This window comes from Oncorhynchus keta, chromosome 28 (assembly GCF_023373465.1).
Source record: "Oncorhynchus keta strain PuntledgeMale-10-30-2019 chromosome 28, Oket_V2, whole genome shotgun sequence".
In the NCBI taxonomy this organism is placed as follows: Eukaryota; Metazoa; Chordata; class Actinopteri; order Salmoniformes; family Salmonidae; genus Oncorhynchus; species Oncorhynchus keta.
This window is the reverse complement of record NC_068448.1, coordinates 30,689,901-30,711,620: the sequence shown is the minus strand read 5'-3', so window position 1 is coordinate 30,711,620 and position 21,720 is coordinate 30,689,901. Positions and strand designations below refer to the sequence as shown.

Here is a 21,720-nt window from a genome sequence, read left to right as displayed (position 1 = left end):
CTGCTGGTAATTGAGTAGTATGTGTGTGTGTGTGTGTGTGTGTGTGTAACTGGATAAGTATTTTAGAGTACAGTCAACATCACAAAGAAATATGATTTTGTGTTACTAAGTAGTAGCTAGGCTATGCCTCTCAGTCTGCCAAGATTATGCCCTGGTCGGTTGGTTGGTTGCCATGCACAATTAAGGTTTCATCTATAACTTACGAGTCGTACCCACTGTGTGGGAACATTTGATGTGATCCAACAGGACACACAAGAACATGGCAGTAATGTACCAGTGTGTTTCTTACCTCTGATACAGTTGCTGGCTCCTGGAACCCTAGAGTGTATACGGATTGGACTGACAGGGGCACACACAACAACACCGCTAACTTCTAATATTACAAGTCCCCGGGAATGTCAAGATAGTGCACATACAACAACACTGCTAAGGATGTTTAAATGGCCAAGCTTAGGTGATTGTTTGCACCACAGATCAGTTTCTCACAACACTGACACCAAGCCAAGAGGATCCACCAGTCTGTATGTAGCTAGCACATCAGCCATTTACAGTTGAAGTCTGAGGTTTACATACACCTTTGCCAAATACATTTAAAACTCAGTTTTTCACAACTCCTGACATTTCATCCTAGTAAACATTCCCCGTCTTAAGTCAGTTATGATCACCATTTTATTTTAAGAATGTGAATTGTTTGAATAATAGTAGAGAGGGTGATTTATTTCAGCTTTTATTTCTTTCATCATATTCCCAGTGGGTCAGAAGTTTACATACACTCAATTAGTATTTGGTAGCATTGCCTTTAAATTACTTAACTTGGGTCAAACATTTCAGGTAGCCTTCCACAAGCTTCCCACAATAAGTTGGGTGTATTTTGGCCCATTCCACCTGACAGAGCTGTTGTAACCGAGTCAGGTTTGTAGGCCTCTTTGCTCGCACACGCTTTTTCAGTTCTGCCCACAAATGTTCGATAAAGATTGAGGTCAGGGATTGTGATGGCCACTCCAATACCTTGACTTTGTTGTCCTTAAGCCATTTTGCCACAACTTTGGAAGTATGCTTGGGGTCATTGTCCATTTGGAAGACCCATTTGCGACCAAGCTTCAACTTCCTGACTGATGTCTTGAGATGTTGCTTTGTCGGGTTCACCTAGGGGTCATGAAAAGGGCTGTACAAATGTTTGATGTATTAGAATAATTGATTATGCTTATGTTATATTAATAGAAGGGGAGGGGTTATAAGACCCCTCCCTCCTTACATTTATAGGATCCTAGACTACAGATTAACAATATATATTAATTGTAGAGGTTTAGTATTCCACTTTTTAGTTCTCTCTCTCTCTCTCTCTCTCTCTCTCTCAAAAAGGGCCCTCTGAGAATGTGTGACAGACAGAACTCTGTAGGGGATTGGAGGAGATAAGTCTTGTCAAACATTCTACAATAAATCAACTTTGGGGAGTGGACATTTACTAAGTTATAGATAACACTAAAAGTCATTGTTTATATAGCTTGGTTGGCAGGGTTTGGTCTCAGGAGTAAAAGGGTAATGCCGTAGGTAATGACATCACCATGATAGACTGAGGGTGTAACAAAACAACTTGAGAATTTTAGTTTGAGGCAGAACTTACTCGGAAATATGCGTGACCCGACCCGATGGTCACTCTGATAGAGCTCCAAAGTTTCTCTGTGGAGATGGGAGAACCTTCCAGAAGGACAACCATTTCTGCAGCAATTCACCAATGGTAAAGTGGCCAGATGGAAGCCACTCCTCAGTAAGACACATGCCAGCCCACTAGGAGTTTGCCAAAGGGAACCTAAAGACTCCCAGACCATGAGAAACAAAATGATCTGGTCTGATGAAACCAAATTTCAATTATTTGGCCTGAATGCCAAGCTTCATGTCTGTAGGAAACCTGGCACCATCCCTATGACGAAACATGGTATTGGCAGCATCATGCTGTGGGCATGTTTTTCAGCTGCAGGGACTGGAAGACTAGTCAGGATCTAGGGAAAGATGAACAGAGCAAAGTACAGAGAGAACCTTGATGAAAACCTGCTCCAGAGAGCTCAGGACCTCAGACTGGGGCGAAGGTTCACCTTCCAACAGGACAACAACCATAAGCACACAGCCAAGACAATGCAGGTGTGGCTTTGGGACAAGTCTCTGAATGTCCTTGAGTGGCCCAGCCAGAGCCCGGACTTGAACCTGATCAAACATCTCTGGAGAGACCTGGAAATAGTTGTGCAGCAACGTTCCCCATCCAACCTGACATAGCTTGAGGGGATCTGAAAAGAAGAATGGGAGAACTCCCCAAATACAGGTGTGTGTAGCGTCATATGCAAGAAGACCCAAGGCTGTAATCGCTGCCAAAGATGCTTCAACAAAGTACTGAGTAAAGGGTCTGAATACTTATATAAATGTGATATTTCCGTATTTACATTTTTATAAATTTGCAAGAATTTCTAAAAACCTGGTTTTGCTTTGTCACTATTGGGTATTGTGTGGAAATTGATGAGGGAGAAAAAAAATATTTAATCCATTTTAGAATAAGGCTGTAACGTAACAAAATGTGGAAAAAGTGAAGGGGTCTGAACATTTTCAGAAGGCACTGTATATACAGTACCAGTGGAAAGTTTAGTTATGTACCATGCATATGATGGTTTATTCAATGTTACCATCACAGAGGTGATAGTGATTGATTTAGTTTAAGTAGCAACATGTGTTGCGATACTTAAGCGTGTGTGGCATGTCTTAATGCTTGCAATTTCTCAGATTTTGTTGATTAGCTGGAATAACCTGCTTTAATTTTTTATGGGTTGTGGGCTGGAGGGTAGGGTCAGCTGTTTCTGTTGAGAGGCTGTTCACAACATGACTGCTCATTTACAATTGGCAACTACAGCACTCTCTCATTTGCCAGTTAAATGTGTTGCTTAGATGACAGGAGGACAGTCTGTCCAATTCATTTTTCTGATCTCCATCTTTTTTTGCCATCTTGTTTTATATTACATCTCTTTTCAAGAGGGAGACAAGACAGACTCTTGAGAGGCAGTGAGGGAGGAGGAGAAGTGAATAACTTACAAATAGTGTACTATCACACAAAACAATGTATGAGGCGTGTGTTAGCTGGCCCTACTTTATATCTTAAACACATCGTTCGATCCACTAGGTGTAATAAAAAAAAATACAGTAGGTATCAAATTCAAAAACAGTTGGTGCCATACAAAACCAGGACAAAGAAATAGACCATTGGGAATTTCCACTAAATTTAAATCGACAGAATGGTCTTTTGGTGGAAGGATTGTTGACATATTTGACGTTTGTAACTAAAAGCATAATTGAGAAAAAAATGTATAAATTTTGGCATATTTATTACATTTTGGTCTTCCCCAGGCCTCCTTTAACTGTGCTACCATCTGTAGGTGCTACAAATATGAGTGGTATTTTGATTTCCAAAAAACGTTTATTAAAGTCCTTTAAACAAGAATATTGGGGGAAAAAAGTGGCACATTGTCTATGTTGACCGCGCAGGATCTCTGCTACTTTTAGAGTTACGATCCAATTTGTAAGCATTACAAACAGAATTATATTAAAATGGATTCAAAATGGTCACCTTTTGCTGGTGATTTGAAGGATGTGTAAAAGGAACATCTAAGGTGCCAATGTATCTGTATAAAATGGGCCAGAACTTTAAAACTAGCAAAGATCTGGAACTTTGATATGCCCGTAGAGTATATTATGGAATCACTCTAAAGCGATCTACTCATTACCAGTTCATGGAATTATTCACTATTGGGTGAATAGAGAACACGTCTCAGAGACTGGTTCAGAAGCACCCCTGAGGTAAACAAAAGTATTAACTGAATAATTCAAAACTGAGGAGGAAAACTTAATTCTACTGTTGAACCACCACTGTATGCCCACATCATTCCAATTATGAGAGACGAGCGAGACACCTCAGTGAATTGTGTTTAATTAAAAACAGATTGGAAAGGTTGGTACCATGACACAACAATTAACCTTAACCACCAAATTTGTCGATATCTTGTTCTAAATTAACTCAATAAAACTTGTCTTCACCTTTCGATACTTCATTTCCCAATGGGAAAGCAAATACAAGAAAAGCAATTAGCGTAACAAAACATATGCACTTCAGAGAATATGACATCAATAAAACAATTTTAGAACGAATGTACACCTAGGCTATATTACACGTTTTAAAAAAGAAATGCATCTAGTTCCTACAAGTAGCAACACAACACATCAACTTTCAATGTGTTAATTCTCCCCAGTCTAACTTCCCATTAAGTTGTCGCTCAGTTCGTAATCCCACCTTGCAAGGTGGGAAAAGGTTGAGTTTCCCCACAAGCCCATCTGTCAATCATCACTAAATCCGGTGCACCTGCTTAACAAATCAGGCACACTATTTCTTCTAGCTCATAAGGCTTAACGACTGAATGATTGAAGGGATGGAGGGCTACATGTGTGTTCACAGGCCAGATGTCTACTTTAGCTTTAAGCGGTTCTATGATTTATCCATGGTCTAGAGGTATGTTTAGAGGTCAGTGAAGAACACAAATCGCATGCAGTTCCTGGTGCCATTTTGGATTAGCAGATGTTTGATGCAGTGCTTGAACCCCTTTTAAGTCCAAACAGCTCTCTTACAAGTACAACATCCATCATGTCACCTGGGTATGCAATGACACTATTTTTATGAGATTGGTACAACTATCCATGTTTTTTTATTCTTTTGAATAATGCACTCTATTCACCTCTATATGTTAATCTTTAATGGCCTGTCCTACTTTAGTGCTGCTAACTTTATTCTGGCTCTCGTCCTGTGTCCAATGTGCACACCATAAGATTGATCTCAACCTCAGACCCACAGGAGTGGCTTAAATTGCTTGATGCACCCATGAGTACCTTTGCCAAAAGTTAGCCTCTAAAGGTTGGTAATGGCTCACAACACCATTATCCCAGAAACCCTAGACCCACTCCAATTTGCATACCACCCACACATGATACAATCTCTATTGCACTCCACACTGCCCTTTCCCTCCTGGACAAAAGGAACACTTATGTGAGAATGCTATTCATTGACAACAGCTCAGCGTTCCACAACATAGTGCCCTCAAAGCTCATCACTAAGCTAAGGACCCTGGGACTAAACACCTCCCTCTGCAACTGGATCCTGGACTTCCTGATGGGCCGCCCCCAGGTGGTGAGGGTAGGTAGCAACACATCTGCCACGCTAATCCTCAACACCGAAGCTCCCCAGGGGTGCGTGCTCAGTCCTTTCCTGTACTCCCTGTTCACCTACGACTGCATGGCCAGGCATGACTCCAGCACCATCATTAAGTTTGCAGACAGACTATAGGGAGGAGGTCAGAGACCTGGTCGGGTAGTGACAGAATTAACAACCTATCCCTCAACGTAACCAAGACTAAGGAGATGATTGTGGACTACAGGAAAAGGAGCATCGGGCACGCCCCCATTCTCTTCGACGGGGCTGTAGTGGAGCAGGTTGAGAGCTTCAAGTTCCTTGGTGTTCACATCAACAACAAACTAGAATGGTCCAAACACAGCAAGACAGTCGTGAAGAGGGCACAACAAAGCCTATTCCGCCCTCAGGAAACTAAAAAGACTTGTCATAGGTGCTCAGATTCTCAAAAGGTTCTACAGCTGCAATATCGAGAGCATCCTGGTTGCATCACTGCCTGGTACGTCAATTGCTCGGCCTCTGACCGCAAGGTACTAGAGGGTAGTGCGTACGGCCTAGTACATCACTGGTGTTAAGCTGCCTGCCATCCAGGACCTGTACACCAGGCGGTGTCAGAGGAAGGCCCTAATAATTGTCTAAGATCCCAGCCACCCCAGTCATAGACTGGTCATTCTACTACCGCATGGCAAGCGGTACCGGAGTGCCAAGTCTAGGACAAAAAGGCTTCAACAGTTTTTACCCCCAAGCCATAAGACTCCTGAACAGGAAATCAAATGGCTACCCGGACTATTTGCATTGTATCCTGCCACCCACCACCCCCTCTTTTACACTACTGCTACTCTCTGTTCATCATATATGCATTGTCACTTTAACCATATCTACATGTACATACTACCTCAAATCAGCCTGATTAACCGGTGTCTGTATGTAGCATCGCTACTTTTATAGCCTCGCTACTGTATATAGCTTGTCTTTTTACTGTTGTTTTATTTCTTTACTTACCTATTATTCACCTTGTACCTTTTTTGCACCATTGGTTAGAATCTGTTAAAGTAAGCATTTAACTGTAACTGTTGTATTCAGCGCACGTGACAAATAAACTTTGATTTGATTCTAATGAACTTATCCTCGGCAGCAGAGGTAACTCTGGGTCTTCCAATTTCATATCGCTTGATGGGTTTTGCGACTGTGCTTGAAGAAACGTTAAAAGTTCTTGAAGTTTTCTCAATTGACTGACCTTCATGTCTTACAGTGATGATGGACTGTCATTTCTCTTTGCTTATTTGAGCTGTTCTTGCTATAACATGGACTTGGTCATTTACCAAATAGGGCTTTCTTCTGTATACCCCTCTACCTTGTCACAACACAACTGATTTGCTCAAACGCATTAAGAAGGAAAGAAATGCCACAAATTAACTTTTAAAAAGGCACACCTGTTAATTGAAATGCATTCCAGGTGACTACCTCATGAAGCTGGTTGAGAGAATGCCAAGAGTGTGCAAAGTTGTCATCAAGGCAAAGGGTAGTTATTTAATGAATCTCAAATAAATTAAATATTTGTATCTGTTTAACACTTTTTCGGTTACTACAGGATTTGTTATTTCATAGTTTTGATGTCTTTAATAATATTATACAATGTAGAAAATAGTAAACAAAGAAAAACCCTTGAATGAGTAGGTGTTCCAAAACATTTGACCAGTAGTGTACATTGATAAAAATCACCTTGTCCTAGAGATTTAAACAGTTATCAAAATGTCACAACAGGGTAAGCCTACACGAAACACAGTCCTTATTTTATGTGTTTCTAAAATCCCCCATGGGAAAAATGAATGGTGGGAAAATGATTGGAACCATTTCCCTGTTGACCACTAGGTTGTATGGGTATTATGACTCATACTGTGGTACTCTATCAGAATATGACAAGTTTTGCTGGTCAAAACTACATTTAATTTATACTCTGGTGGAGTGTCTGTAGACCGTCGCTGCGACTGTCAGTTTTCTTGTTACAAAGACATGAAAAAAAGTTAAATGTCTCTGCGACTGTTGCAATGTCTGTTATGGTTACTGGACTGCTACAGCAACAATACCAAATACATATGTGACTAGATACTGCAGGAGTTCTAAAATTATCTTATAGAATTACCTACTTTTATTTCACAACCATCAGCTATTTTACCTTGTAAATAATTGTTATTGGTGTGGTGGGTATATTTTCCTGTAATAATGAATAAAAGTAGCTAAAGCTAAGACATTGTCAGCTATAATCTAGCAACAAACCAAAACGTTGTTTAGAAAGTTTTAGTTGCCTGGCTTGCTAGGTTGACATTTACAAAATGTGTTTTTAAAACGTATGGATTTATTGGTTTTAAAATCGAGCAAGTATGTTATTTGGAACACTGGGCTGATGTCAGGCAGAGGCTGTCGTTTTGTGTTTATACTTTTTCATAATGACAGTTTGATGTCGGACAACAATAGAATGTTTATGATTTTTTGCTAATTTATTACAAATAAAAACTGAAATAACATTTTTATAAGTATTCATTCAGACCCTATACTCAGTACGTTGTTGAAGCCCCTTTGGCAGTTATTACAGCCTTGATTCTTCTTTGGTATGACGCTACAAGCTTGGCATACCTGTATTTGGGGAGTTTCTCCCATTCTTCTCTGCAGATCCTCTCAAGCTCTGTCAGGTTGGATCAGGAGTGTCGCTGCACAACTATTTTCAGATCTCTCCAGAGGTGTTCATTCGGGTTTAAGTCTGGGCTCTTGCTGGGCCACTCAAGGACAGAGACTTGTCCCGAAGCCACTGCATTGTCTTGGCTGTGTGCTTAGATTCGTTGTCCTGTTAGAAGGTGAACGTCCACCCCAGTCTGAAGAGCTCATCTTCAAGGATCTCTCTGTGCTTTGCTCCGTTCATCTTTCCCTCAACCCTGACTAGTCTCCCAGTCCCTGCCGCTGAAAAACATCCCCACAGCATGATGCTGCCACCTTCATGCTTCAGCGTAGGGATGGTGCCAGGTTTCCTCCAGACGTGACACTTTGCATTCAGGCCAAAGAGTTCAATCTTGGTTTCATCGGACCAGAGAATCTTGTTTCTCATGGTCGGAGAGTCTTTTGGTGCCTTTTGGCAAACTCCAAATGGGCTGTCACGTTTTAGTGACAGGCCTGATTTGGTGGAGTGCTGCAGAAATGGCTGACATGCACTGTCAACTATGGGAGCATATATAGACAGGTGTGTGATTTTACAAAACATGTCCAGTCAATTGAATTTACCACAGGTGGACTCCAAGTTGTAGAAACATCAAGGATGATCAATGGAAACAGGATGCACCGGAGCTCAACTTAAGAGTCTCGTAGCAAAGGTTCTGAATACTTCATTCTTAACCGTATACAGTGCATTCGGAAAGTATTCAGACCCTTGGACTTTTTCCACTGTTACATTACAGCCTTATTCAATTTTTTTTTTTTTTTTTAAATCCATCAATCTACACACAATACAAATGTTTTCACATTTATAACAAATAAACATAAATACCTTATTTACCTCAGCATTCAGACTATTTGCGATGATAATCGAAATTGAGCTCAGGTGCATCCTGTTTACAATGATCATCCTCTAGGTCCCAAGAAACAAAAAGAGATCTGCTGTCAGATCTGACAATGAATCTTGATAGTTGTACAGTCGTCTGAAATAATCTGTGAAGGACCTCTGTGTTACTCTGGATCCTGATCTCTTGACAAACAGATCAAAAAGATTAAGAGCAGCCTTTTTCCAAAAATCTGAAAATGTTTGAAAAGCTAATCCATGCTTTTGTCACTTCAAGATTAGACTACAGCAATGCTCTACTATCCGGCTACCAATGCTAAATACGGCTGCTTGAACCAAAAGGTTTGATCATGTTACTCCAGTGCTGGCTTCCAGTGCTGATTTCAAGGTTTTACTGCTAACCTACAAAGCATTACATGGAGTTGCTTTGTGAGAGAGACAGACTCGGTCTCAACCTTTAAGTCATTACTGAAGACTCATATCTTCAGTAGGTCCTACAATTAAGTGTAGTCTGGCTCATGGGTGTGAAGGTGAATGGCAAGGCACTGGAGTGACGAACCACCCTTCCTGTCTCTGCCTTGCCGGCTCCCCTCTCTCCACTGGGATTCTCTGCCTCAGACCCTATTACGGGGGCTGAGTAACTGGCTTGCTCACACTCTCCCATGCCGTCCCTAGGTGTGCATCACGTCGTGCCAGGCTTTTTCCGCTATACTCAACCTGAGTAGGTCGAGTCACTGACGTGATCTTCCTTCCTGTACTTGGGCTTGTGCGGTGGGGGAGATCTTCGTGGGCTATGCTCGTACTTGTCTCCGGGTAGTACACTAGTGGTCTGTTGATATCCCTTTGGTGGTGTGGGGGGGGGATGTGCTTTTGCAAAGTGGGTGGGGTTACATCCTGCCTTATTGGCCCTGTCCGAGGCTAACTTTGGACAGGGCCACAGTGACCCACAACCCCGTCTCGGTCTCCAGTATCTATGCTGCAATAGTCTTTGTGCCAGGGTCAGTCTGTCATGTCTGGTGTAAATTATCCTGTCTTATCTGGTGTCCTGTGAGATCTTAGGCAAGCTCCCTCTAATTCTCCCATTTCCCTCCAGGAGGACCTGAGCCCTAGGATAATGCATGAGGACTACCTGGACTGATGACTCCTGGCTGTCCCCATTGCCTGTCCACTTGTTCGTGCTGAGGATCTAGTTTCTGCTGATCTGCCTGCGGCTATGGAACCCTGACCTTTTCACTGTACATGCTACCTTGTCGTGCTGCAGTCGCGCTCGGCTATGAAAAGCCAACAGACATTTACTCCTGAGGTGTTGATATGTTGCACCCACTATAACCACCGATTAATATTTGACCCTGCTGGTCGTCTATGAACATTTGAACATCTTAAAGTATGATATGGCCATATACTTTAATCTACCCCCGGTACACCCAGAAGAGGACTGGCCAGCCACCCCTCATAGCCTGGTTCCTCTCTAGGTTTCTTCCTAGGTCCAGCCTTTTTAGAGAGTTTTTCCCTGGCCACCATGCTTCTACATCTGCATTGCTTGAACTCCAAGGTTTTAGGCTCGGTTTCTGTAGAAGCAACTTAAATAAATGCAACTTAAATAGTTATTTAGTTCATTAAAACAGACATTCCCCTGCCCTGATCAGGCAACACACATATACAGTATTTTATAGTAAGAATATAATGGAATATAATTTGCACTAGCTCATTTCATGGCCGAAGAGAGAAACTACAAATCGCAGGCCAAGATATAAAAATAAAGGACCTTTAATATTTACCTGTCAAATAAATAAATGAAATGGCATGCACCGTTCCACCAGGCTAAATGACAAAGCATTTCTGAGACGACAGACAAGAACAGCTGAAGGAAAGAACTATATACAGAAAATTTAAAATAAAGATGCATTAAAAGCATTTCTGTGAAGCTTTGCGATTGACAAGGACAAGTTTGATGTCGGACAACAATCGAACGTTCATGATTTAATGCGTGCCAAAGCCAGTAAGATGAAAGGCGATGATTTATACTGAGGCGTTGGCGGGACTTTTAAATATAAAATATAATACCGCAATCATAACTACCTCGGTAGGTGGAAATAAAAGTACAGGCTTTGTTACCGGCAATACGTTTTCAGTTACAGTGCATTTGGAAAGTGTTCAGATCACTTTACTTTTTCCACATTTTGTTACAGCCTCATTCTAAAATTGATTACACTAATTTAATTCCTCAATCTACACACAATACCCCATAATGACAAAGCAAAAACAGGTTTAGAATTTGACAATTAAAAAAAAATGTTTTTTAAGAAATACCTTATTTACGTAAGTATTCAGACCCTTTGCTATGAGACTCAAAATTAAGCTCACGTGCATCCTGTTTCCATGGATCATCCTTGAGCTGTTTCTACAACTTGATTGGTGTCCAACTGTGGTAAATTCAATTGATTGGACATGATTTGGAAAGACACATGCCTCTCTATATAAAGATACAACAGTTGACCGTGCATGTCAGAGCAAAAACCAAGACATGAAGTTGAAGGAATTGGAATTGTCTGCAATTGTCCACAGGATTGTGTCGAGGCACAGATCTGGGGAAGGGTACAAAAAAAAATGTCTGCATCATTGAAGGTCCCCAAGTACACAGTGGCCTCCATCATTCTTAAATGAAGTTTGGAACAACCAAGACTCTTCCTAGAGCTGGGCGCACAGCCAAAGTGAGCAATCGGGGGAGAAGAGCCTTGGTCAGAGAGGTGACCAAGAACTCGATGGTCACTGACAGAGCTCCAGAGTTCTTCTGCAGCACTCCACCAAATCAGGCCTTATGGTAGTGGCCAGACAAAAGTCACTCCTCAGTAAAAAGGCACATGATAGCCCACTTGGAGTTTGCCAAAAGGCACCAAAAAAGACTCAGACCATGAGAAACAAGATTCTCTGGTCTGATGAAACCAAGATTGAATTCTTTGGCCTGAATGCCAAGCGTCACGTCTGGAGGAAACCTGGCACCATCCCTACATTGAAGCATGGTTGGTAGAATCATGCTGTGGTGATGTTTTTCAGGGGCAGAGACTGGGAGACTAGTAAGTATCTAGGAAAAGACTAACAGAGCAAAGTACAGAGAGATCCTTAATGAAAACCTGCTTCAGAGTGCTCAGGACCTCAGACTGGGGTGAAGGTTCACCTTCCAACAGGACACAACCCATAGCCAACGCAGGACTGGCTTCGGGACAGGTCTCTTAATGTCCTTGAGTGACCTAGCCAGAGCCCGGACTTGAACCCGATTGAACATCTCTGGAGAGACCTGAAAATAGCTGTGCAGCTACGCACCCCATCCAACCTAACAGAGCTTGAGAGAATCTGCAGATAAGAATGGGAGAAACTCCCCAAATACAGGTGTGCCAAGCTTGTAGTGTCATACCCAAGACTCGAGACTGTAATCACTGCCAAAGGTGCTTCAACAAAGTACTGGTTAAAGGGTCTGAATACGTATACAAATGTCATTTTTCATTTTTATATATACACATTTGCATACATTAACTTAAGGTATAGGGGCAGCATTTTCACTTTTGGATAAATAGCGTGCCCAATTTCAACTTCCTGCTACTCATGCCAAGAATATAAGGTATGCATTTATTAGTAGATTTGGATAGAAAACACTCAAGTTTCTAAAACTGTTTGAATCATGTCTGTGAGTATAACAGAACTTATGTAGCAGGCAAAACCCCGAGGACTAACCGTTCAGATTGTTTTTTTTTAGGTCTCTGTTCATTGAGTACTCATTGGGAAACGATATTTCTTAGGAACTTGTTTTCAGTTCCTACCGCTTCCATTGGATGTCACCAGTCCTTGGAATTTGGTTGAGGTTATTCCTTTGTGCAATGAAGAAGTATGGCCATCTAGGAACTGCTTAACACAGTTGAGAGTTGCACAAGACTTTAAAAGTAGCTTGGTTTGTTGTCTTCCTGTATTTAACACAGATAGACCAGTCTTCAATTTGATCTATTATTGAAGTTTAAAAATACCTAAAGTTGTATTACAAAAGTAGTTTGAAATGTTTTGGCAAAGTTACAGGCAACTTTTGAAATATTTTGTAGTGACGTTGCGCAATTTGGAAGCTGTTTTTTTCTGGATCAAACGCACCAAATAAATGGACATTTTGGAAATATATGGACGGAATTAATCGAACAAAAGGACCAATTGTGATGTTTATGGAACGTATTGGAGTGCCAACAAAAGAAGCTCGTCAAAAGGTAAGGCATGTTTTATATTTTATTTCTGCGTTTTGTGTAGCGCCTGCAGGGTTGAAATATGCTACCCTCTTTGTTTACTGTTGTGCTATCATCAGATAATAGCTTCTTATGCTTTCGCCGAAAAGCCTTTTAAAAATCTGACATGTTGGCTGGATTCACAACGAGTGTAGCTTTAATTTAGTATCTTACATGTGATTTAATGAAACTTTGATTTTTATATCATTTTATTTGAATTTGTCACGCTGCATTTTCCCTGGCTGTTGGCCAAGTGGGACGCAAGCGTCCCCTATACCATAAGAGTTTTTTATATTTTTTTAAATAAAAATAAAATAAAAGTATTTACTTTGTCATTATGGAGTAGTGTGTAGATTGATGAAGGGGGGAAAACTATTTAATCAATTTTAGAATAAGTCTAACATAATAATATGTGGAAAAAGGCATCTAAATACTTCCCGAACGCACTGTACAAAGTAAAAAATGGTCAAATGCTGTCGGCATGCTAAAGTTGGCAGGTTTTTTGACTAGGAATGAAAGGGATACGAGTATGGATAGTCAGAATAAAATCTGAATTGGGTTCTTAGATTGGCTGTGTAAACAGCCTAAAGCAGTGGTTCTCCACCGGAGGTGCTCGTACCCCTGGGGGTACTTGGCCAATCCACAGGGGGTACTTGACTCAGGAGACCATAGGGCTTACTGGTAAAAATGCACAAGTAGGGTACTCCGGACAGAGCCAAAGGCACTTGGTGGTACAGAAAACAAAACAAAGGTTGAGAATCACTGCTCTCAACAGGGACAGAATTATCAAATGCTCAAAGAATACACAAATAATAGTTACTGTTTTCTAACTGCAGGCATAGGAGAGAGAACATTTGGAGTGGTGCAGCGACCGGTCATCAACAACTATAAAGAACACAATCCCACAAAATGTTTGTGTGATTGTCGTTTGTCTCACATGTCCTTGTTTCAGCACATTAGTTTACACACAATATGAACTCAGCAGGTGTTCGAACAGAGGTGTTGAGCTATACGTAAGGGAGACATACTGACAACTGTAGAAACACGAGCGCAAATATAACTTCAGATCCACCTTCTATTCTCTACAAGTTAGGGAAACAAGTTGCTCTTACTTTCCGAAATGACAAATCACCAAAGAGATTAGACATGGAATACATTTTACAGCCATTTTTATTGACACTGCATGAATACCATTTAGCTGGAGAAATAGTTGACAAATGCATACATCTGAAGGAAAGGAATAGTCCACTGGGGAAGCAGTCGAGTGCTGGGTTGTATATTTGACCTTTTAATAGAACCCTGAATGATTATATCTGTTAGTAGTTATGAGGACTTTGCTGCAGCAGAGTTTGGCAAACATTTAAGTAAAAGGGGAGAGGATTATTTAAATAAAGCACACAATCTTTAATGTATTGGAAAAAGTGCAGAGTGTACTTATCTACAGTATCACCTATTATACCCAATATACTCATCTGAATCAAAGTCCATTTTGTCTCCAATGGGTGTCTGGGTGTTCAAAGAAAGTTCCGGAACACATCCGCCAAACATGCCTATGGTAGGAGTACATTAATTACTGTATAAACTTAGCATTACACAGATTACTGCTATAAAAAAAAAAGATCATTTAAAAATGTTATAGATAAAAGTAATGTTAAATGACATTAACTAGTGATGTACATTTATATCCTTCTTAATTTCAGGCAGATATGTAGACAGGAGATAAGACTCTTGGGGGGGCTTCCAATGAACCAATCTGTTTGTTCCTAAAGTTTTCACTGAGGTCTGAAGTAAAAACATCCTCAAATAAGGGAAACTTGTCTCAAAGTGTGAAAGGCTAACACCAGTACACACGTTCACGTCCACTTAAACGATCCCACATTTCATCTGCCAAGCTACTGTTGATCAGTCACCTTGAGAAATCACATCAAATAATACATTTGCTAAATTAGTCAAAGGCAAACTAAGAGCCCAACTTCACATGATCCAAGCTACCCTCATCTGGACCGTCACTCCAGTACACTTGACCAGTTCTTCTTATAAAAACGGTAATGGCCGGGTAACGACGCCAGATAATTATTTGTGAGGAGTTTCCAGTCCATGTGAAACTCAGAGACCATTCTGATGAGCTTGGCCAGAGGGAATGGAAGAGTTTCACTCAGACTACCAACACTGCTGTTAGACCTTAGCCAGGGGGAGATTAGTTCTCAAACTAATTAATCCTCCCAAAGAGAATCCTCTGTTTCTTAGTGCATCTATAATCTCATATCTTAACAACATATCAAAGTGGAGTTAAGCCGGAATTACATCCACAAATCTAACCATGGGGGGGGGTAATTGGGGATAGAGAAAGCAGCCAAAGTGACATTTGAAAGCAGGGCACAAAGCAGGCATCTAGCCAGTTCCTGGACAGCCTATTCAAGTTGACAGCAGATGCTCAAGCAGCCAAGGCCTCATCCTCTGCTGCAGTCACAGCCCTGGTGCTGGGTGCAAACTAAAAGAGCACAGAGATCTAACCCAGTGAGTCGAGACACCGGTGGTTTGGTCCAGTCCGCAATGCTAGTCAGACGATAGGCTATGCAATCTATTGAGGTTTGTGTCTAATTACTGTACTACTGGCTTTAGGATACTTGCTATTTTCCCAGACATATTCAACTGGACACAGCATCTATAATCTATGCCGGATGTAAATCTTTGACAATAATTTTGCTTCATATGCAATACTCCGAGACCGATAAATTACTACATTTGATTTTTCATATTCATATATACAGGATTCATACAAAAAAAAAAAAATTTGCAGAGTTTGAAGTTTAGCGAAATTAATACGAGTACAGGCAAAACACAACAGCTTAAGCCTCTCTGTATGAGTAAGCAGAATGTCTCTTGTTATTCACGACATTAAACAATCTCTTGAAGATGTGAACCAGTAATGCACTGTCCTAGAGATTTCCTGGCATCCTGGTTCCTGCCAGCGTTGCATTCTCCAGAGCACACCAGTGTGTGTGTGGGGGGAGCAGAAAGAGCAGACAGAGCAGCCTGTCATAGAAGTCAGGCCACAATATGCTATTTTTCTCAAGAGTTACAGAAAGAACCAAGACATGTTACAATAAGTACATTCAGTTGTAAAGCAGTTGCAAAATAACTAACCCCCCCCTTCCCCTCTCTCCATTTCTCTGCGTTCCCAGCCAGAAGTTCAGTCAGTCAGCATGGATGAATGTGTAGTGTTCTCTTATTAGCCACAGAAACAGGTGATGAGAGAGTGAAGGAGAAGTGCTGGTCGGCGGGACTGGGTCCAGTCTTTTAGCCCATGGCTGAGCCAGCTCCATAACTTGAGTCTTTACTTAAACGGACAATCTCCTGAGACAGAACTTCAAGATCCTAAAAAAAGACAAAAACATAAATTGCTATTTTAATACCACAAAGCTGGGTACAAACAACAACCCCTGCTAATTTCTGGCAGCTTCATATCTAACTGCAAGACATTTCTTTCATCATGCATCCTCTTCCATTCTGATGTACTTCAGCTATGGACTACTGAACTTCAGAGAGTTGATTCAAGGTGTTGGGAAAGAACTGTAACAGTGACAATTATAGCGTGGAGGGTGCGGGGGAGCCATTAGACAGACGGACTCGGGTTCAGCTGCAATCTCCTCCCATAAAAAGCCAACGTTCCTGTCCTCTGTGTGCTCACTAAAGCAAGAGCCATGAAATATTAACAGGCCTGTTTGTTTCTGGGCTGGCGGCCCCAACAGGCACTAAATATTCATGAGCTCGCTGCCCGCTGCTGCCCCTGGAATCCAGACAGAAGATGGGGGCAACCAGGAGCCTGCCTGCCCATCTGCAGGTTCACCAGTAGCGAACACAACCGTCTTGCACTTCCGCCATGGCGCCCTGTCATTCTGCTCTGGTGGGCTGTGACACTGCTTCATCATGTTCTAGTGCATGATTAGGAGCCCATGCCTGAAGGGCTGCTTGGTAGCAGGAGAGAGGGATGGGGGTGGGTGGAAAGGCATGAGCAGAGGAGGAGAGGGATGGGGGTGGGTGGAAAGGCATGAGCAGAGGAGGAGAGGGATGGGGGTGGGTGGAAAGGCATGAGCAGAGGAGGAGAGGGATGGGGGTGGGTGGAAAGGCATGAGCAGAGGAGGAGAGGGATGGGGGTGGGTGGAAAGGCATGAGCAGAGGAGGAGAGGGATGGGGGTGGGTGGAAAGGCATGAGCAGAGGAGGAGAGGGATGGGGGTGGGTGGAAAGGCATGAGCAGAGGAGGAGAGGGATGGGGGCAGCTACACATGGTTGCTCTCCCCTTGAGCACCCTCTTATCTGTTTAATCAGATCAAGATTTTTCTCATTTAAATTTGGATAAAAGCAAACCGTTATGTTGCTGTTAACAAGCATGGTACAACTGCCATCAGCGTTGGGACGCTCATGTCAGAGCCCGCAGCCGCTTCTTCCAGCTGTCATGTAAAGGCTTTGTGACTGAATGACAATTCTCCATGTCTCATTCTTGGATGAGTAATTTTGAATAGTCTATCCCTTGGCATATTTTTGGGCACTGTAATTGAGCTCCTATCTGCATAAAACCAATGCATGAAGTTCTCAGAAAATGGATCATGCATATTATTATATTTTACGATGACAACGTCAAAGAGGATCATCGGCTCGGCTGTCTATAAATAAAATAAAAAGTGTATATTTCTTCATTTTGGATATCGAAGAGGACTACAACAGAATTTCAGGCTAGCTTTATTTTTACGCAGAGCCAGAGTGCCTGCAAGTCCTATCCTAGATTTCTCGGGTGTCTTCCAAGCCAAAGTTTAAGCCGGGTGTTTGTGTAACCTACAACTCCCCATGGGCACGCAGCACTCCTACACACCACACAGCCAAGGATCCAGACTGTCTCCAAGACCGACTTAAGCACTACATCCCCTCACTGTAGCTAACCAGCTTACACACACACACAAAATATTAAACACAGACATCTCACAGTAGTACTGATGCAACACTAAACAGAGCAGGGTCAGTTACCACTCAGTATGGACAGTGGAAAGAGCCCTCGCCCCATTACTTCACCACAGTTCGTCAAAAGGCCAGGAGACATTTGATAGGTTCGTGTTCTGAGGTAAACATCTGCATGAAGATAGAAACACCACACTGTAATCCCATCAAACACATGAGACTGCACCACCATGCTTTGCTTGGAGGAGACCCATTTCTATTTCTGCATAGAAAACCATTTGAACATTAAGGAGCGCCCACGCCTTGGCCTGTGATGAATACTCCCCCCCCCATGATGCGCTAGTCTCAGAGCTGGACGACAGCAGCGCACAGGCAGGCATGCCACCTACACACGCACAGTCACACTGACTACACACACATAACCCAGTCAGTGGTCATTGGTATGGATCCCCACACTAACTACAGGCCCCAGGGATGTCCACAGGTTCTGAACCACTTAAAAACACATCCAATGTGTTTACGGAACACAAACCATTTAATTCACTAGCATGACCACCACCCTCAACAGCAACGGTTTCCCCAACCCCGCCTACCTTCTGTAGTGTACAGCAGCCTACCTTCTGTAGTGTACAGCAGCCTACCTTCTGTAGTGTACAGCAGCCTACCTTCTGTAGTGTACAGCAGCCTACCTTCTGTAGATGCATGTTCTTTGTCAGCTGTTCCTCCAACATGTTCTGCAGCTTCTTGTTCATCTCCCGCAAGTTCTCGTCCCCAGGCTTCACCAGGTCCCGGAGCACAGAGCCCAGACCATGTCCATGTCCCCCCACCTGGCCCCCGTGATTGGCCACCGCCACCACACCATGTGCACCATGTGCTGCAGGGGAGAGAGGGAACAAATCAATTAAAGGATACCAACCTCTGGCATGCTTCATTGAACTAGAGTGTTTGACAAACCCAGGGAAAAACCTAGGGCCCTAGTTATAACTGGCCCATGAATTATATCTAATGAAATTGTTATTTGTAACAAGACGCATGCAATTCTTTCAATGTGAATTATTGTTGTATCAATGTTCAATGGGTTACAGGAATTGAGCAGAACAACATTATCTAATGAAATTGTATGTCTCTAGTAAAAAAATATAATTGTTTGCTGTACAGTGCCTTCCTAAAAAGTATTCATACCCCTAGACTTATTCCACATTTTGTTGTGTTATAGCCGGAATTCAAAACCGATTAAATATATATTTTTCCCTCACCCACCGACACACAATACCCCATAATGACAAAGTGATAACATGATTAAAAAAAAAAAAAGTATTGAAAATGAAATACAGAAACCTCTCATTTACATAAGTATTAATTCCCCTCAGTCATGTTAGAATCACCTTTGGCAGCGATTACAGCTGTGAGTATTTCTGGGCAAGTCAAAAGAGCTTTGCACACCTGGATTGTACAATATTTCTCAATTATTCTTTTAACTATTCATGCTCTGTCAAATTGGTGTTAATCATTGCTAGACAACCATTTAAGTCTTGCCATAGATTTAAGCCCATTTAAGTCCAAACTAACACGGCCACTCAGGAACATTCACTGTCTTCTTGGTAAGCAACTCCAGTGTAGATTTGGCCTTGTGTTTTAGATTGTCCTGCTGAAAGGTGAATTAATCTCCCAGTGTCTGGTGGAAAGCAGACAACTAGGTTTTCCTCTAGGATTTTACCTGTGCTTAGCGCCATTGCATTTATTTTTATCCTGAATACAATAGTGTTAATTACTTTGCCACATTACTTTAGTTCATTCTTGCAAACAGGATGCATGTGTTGGAATATGTTTTTATTCTGTACAGGCTTCCTTTTCACCATGTCAACTAGGTTAGTATTGTGGACTAACTACATTGTTGATCCATCCTCAGTTCTCCCCCATCACAGCCAATAAACTGTTTTAAAGTCACTAAATCCTTGAGCGGTTTCCTTCCTCTCCGGCAACGGATCTAGGAAGGAAGCCTGTATCTTTGTAGTAACTGGGTGTATTGATACACCATCCAAAGTGTAATTAATAACTTCACCATTCTCAAAGGGATATTCAATGTCTGCTTTGTCTACAAATAGGTGACCTTCTTTGAAAGGCATTGGAAAACCTCCTTGGTCTTTGTGGTTAAATCTGTGTTTGCAGTGAGGGACTACTTGACTAAAGGGCCTTACAGATAATTGTATGTGGGGCACAGAGATGAGGCAGTCATTAAAGAAAAGGATGTTAAACACTATTATTGCACACAGAGTGAGTCCATGCAACTGGAGGCAAATTTTTACTCCTGAACTTATTTAGGCTCGTCTTAAAAGGGGTTGAAAACCTTAACTCGACATTTCATATTTTAATGTATTTGTATTATTTGTCCCCCCCCCCCCAAAAAAAAAATTCCACTTTGACATGGGGTCAGTGCCCAAAAATCTCAATGTCAAAATAAATAAATATTTATAATAATATTTGAACTGTAACACAACCATTGTGGATAATGTCAAGGCGTTTGAATACTTTAAGTTGATGTATTTATTTAACTAGGCAAGGTACTGGATCTGTGTTGAGTTCTGGTGCATCCAAGACTGATGCCGGACCATACCAGTTCAAACACAGGTGGTGGCAGTGCTATGCTTCTCTGCTCAATGCAGTACTTGTCCCACCTCTCGGATGGTCTGCAAGCTCAATTACACTGGTTACAATGTTGAACATGTTCATGATTAATGTTTTAAATGCAGCAGTATCATCCATTCATTAGCCTACATCAATCACTCGAGAATCTCACTCCTGCCTTGATAACATTATGGATTTTGGTCTGTTCTGGGTGGGGTACAGCCAGCTGTAGATCCCTGGTTAGGTAACCTCAAACCGCTCAACAATTTCCTAGAGGCCTTGGAGCAAATATCTGTCTGACTGATGAGAAGCTGTTCCTCACGTCTGACAGCATTTCAAACGACAACGCTGCAGTTGCTCTACAAGACAGGTATACATTTGATGCCAAACAACGACAGTCGAGATGAAATACTGAACCTCACGTGTGATAAATGAGTTTAGGTCTTCTAGCGTACCCATAGCGCAGTTCAAGACTTAAAGCATAACTTTTTCAGGTTTATTGTAACTAGGGCATACCCATTTCTAAAGTGTTAAAGGTTCAAACAAAGTGTTTACAACTGACATTGCCAGCTCTTTGTAGAAACAAGGGTCACCTCTTGAAAGTTGCACAGTGCTTCTCTGGCCATGACTAGTCAGGTGGGTCCCTACTGCACTGTCGCCCTGTTAAGTAGGGTTTTCCACAGGACGAGAGCGGTGATCGTCTGAACTGCCTCGGCTGTCAACGTTGTAAATGACACTATTCGTCGCTTAGTATACACTTTGTGGGGCAGGCACAGCCAATCAAGATCACTTTTCACAATCTGACACTGAAAACATCACGCCCATATTGAGCAGACGTTAAGACTAACTTTCTCTGAATCTCTGTGGCTTTTGTACGGGTGCCCAATTCATACGGGACACTTTGGAAATGGCTCTTTAAAAAAAAAAATGTTTACCGTGACAAAATTGTGTTTTAGTACTGTAGCTGATAAAGGAACAGCAGTCTTATCAAGAAGCTGCAAGCTCGGCAAGGTAAGTGACAACACATTGTCAATGGAAACATTAGTTCCAACCCTGCTTGGCATTTCACTCACCCGTGCAGACAGACAGTAAACAACACACATTTCTTTCTATCGTTGCT

General features: G+C 41.9%; 1 protein-coding gene across 5 annotated transcripts in view; it reads right to left on the bottom strand.

Moving 5' to 3' along the window:
• Positions 1–14,173: 14,173 nt before the first annotated feature.
• The window catches only part of LOC118361013 (GRIP1-associated protein 1-like), a 40,008-nt gene continuing 32,461 nt past the window's right edge, over positions 14,174–21,720 (bottom strand). For 4 of the 5 annotated variants that reach the window (XM_052482733.1, XM_052482737.1, XM_052482734.1 and 1 more), the window contains 2 exons: positions 18,665–18,849; positions 14,174–16,399 (listed from right to left, as the gene is read on the bottom strand). In XM_052482733.1, the coding sequence (XP_052338693.1) occupies positions 16,322–16,399; positions 18,665–18,849 (263 nt within the window). In that variant the 3' untranslated portion in view covers positions 14,174–16,321. Of the gene's footprint in view, positions 16,400–17,373; positions 18,147–18,664; positions 18,850–21,720 lie in introns of those variants that run through there. The other variant, XM_052482736.1, reaches the window with a different exon arrangement.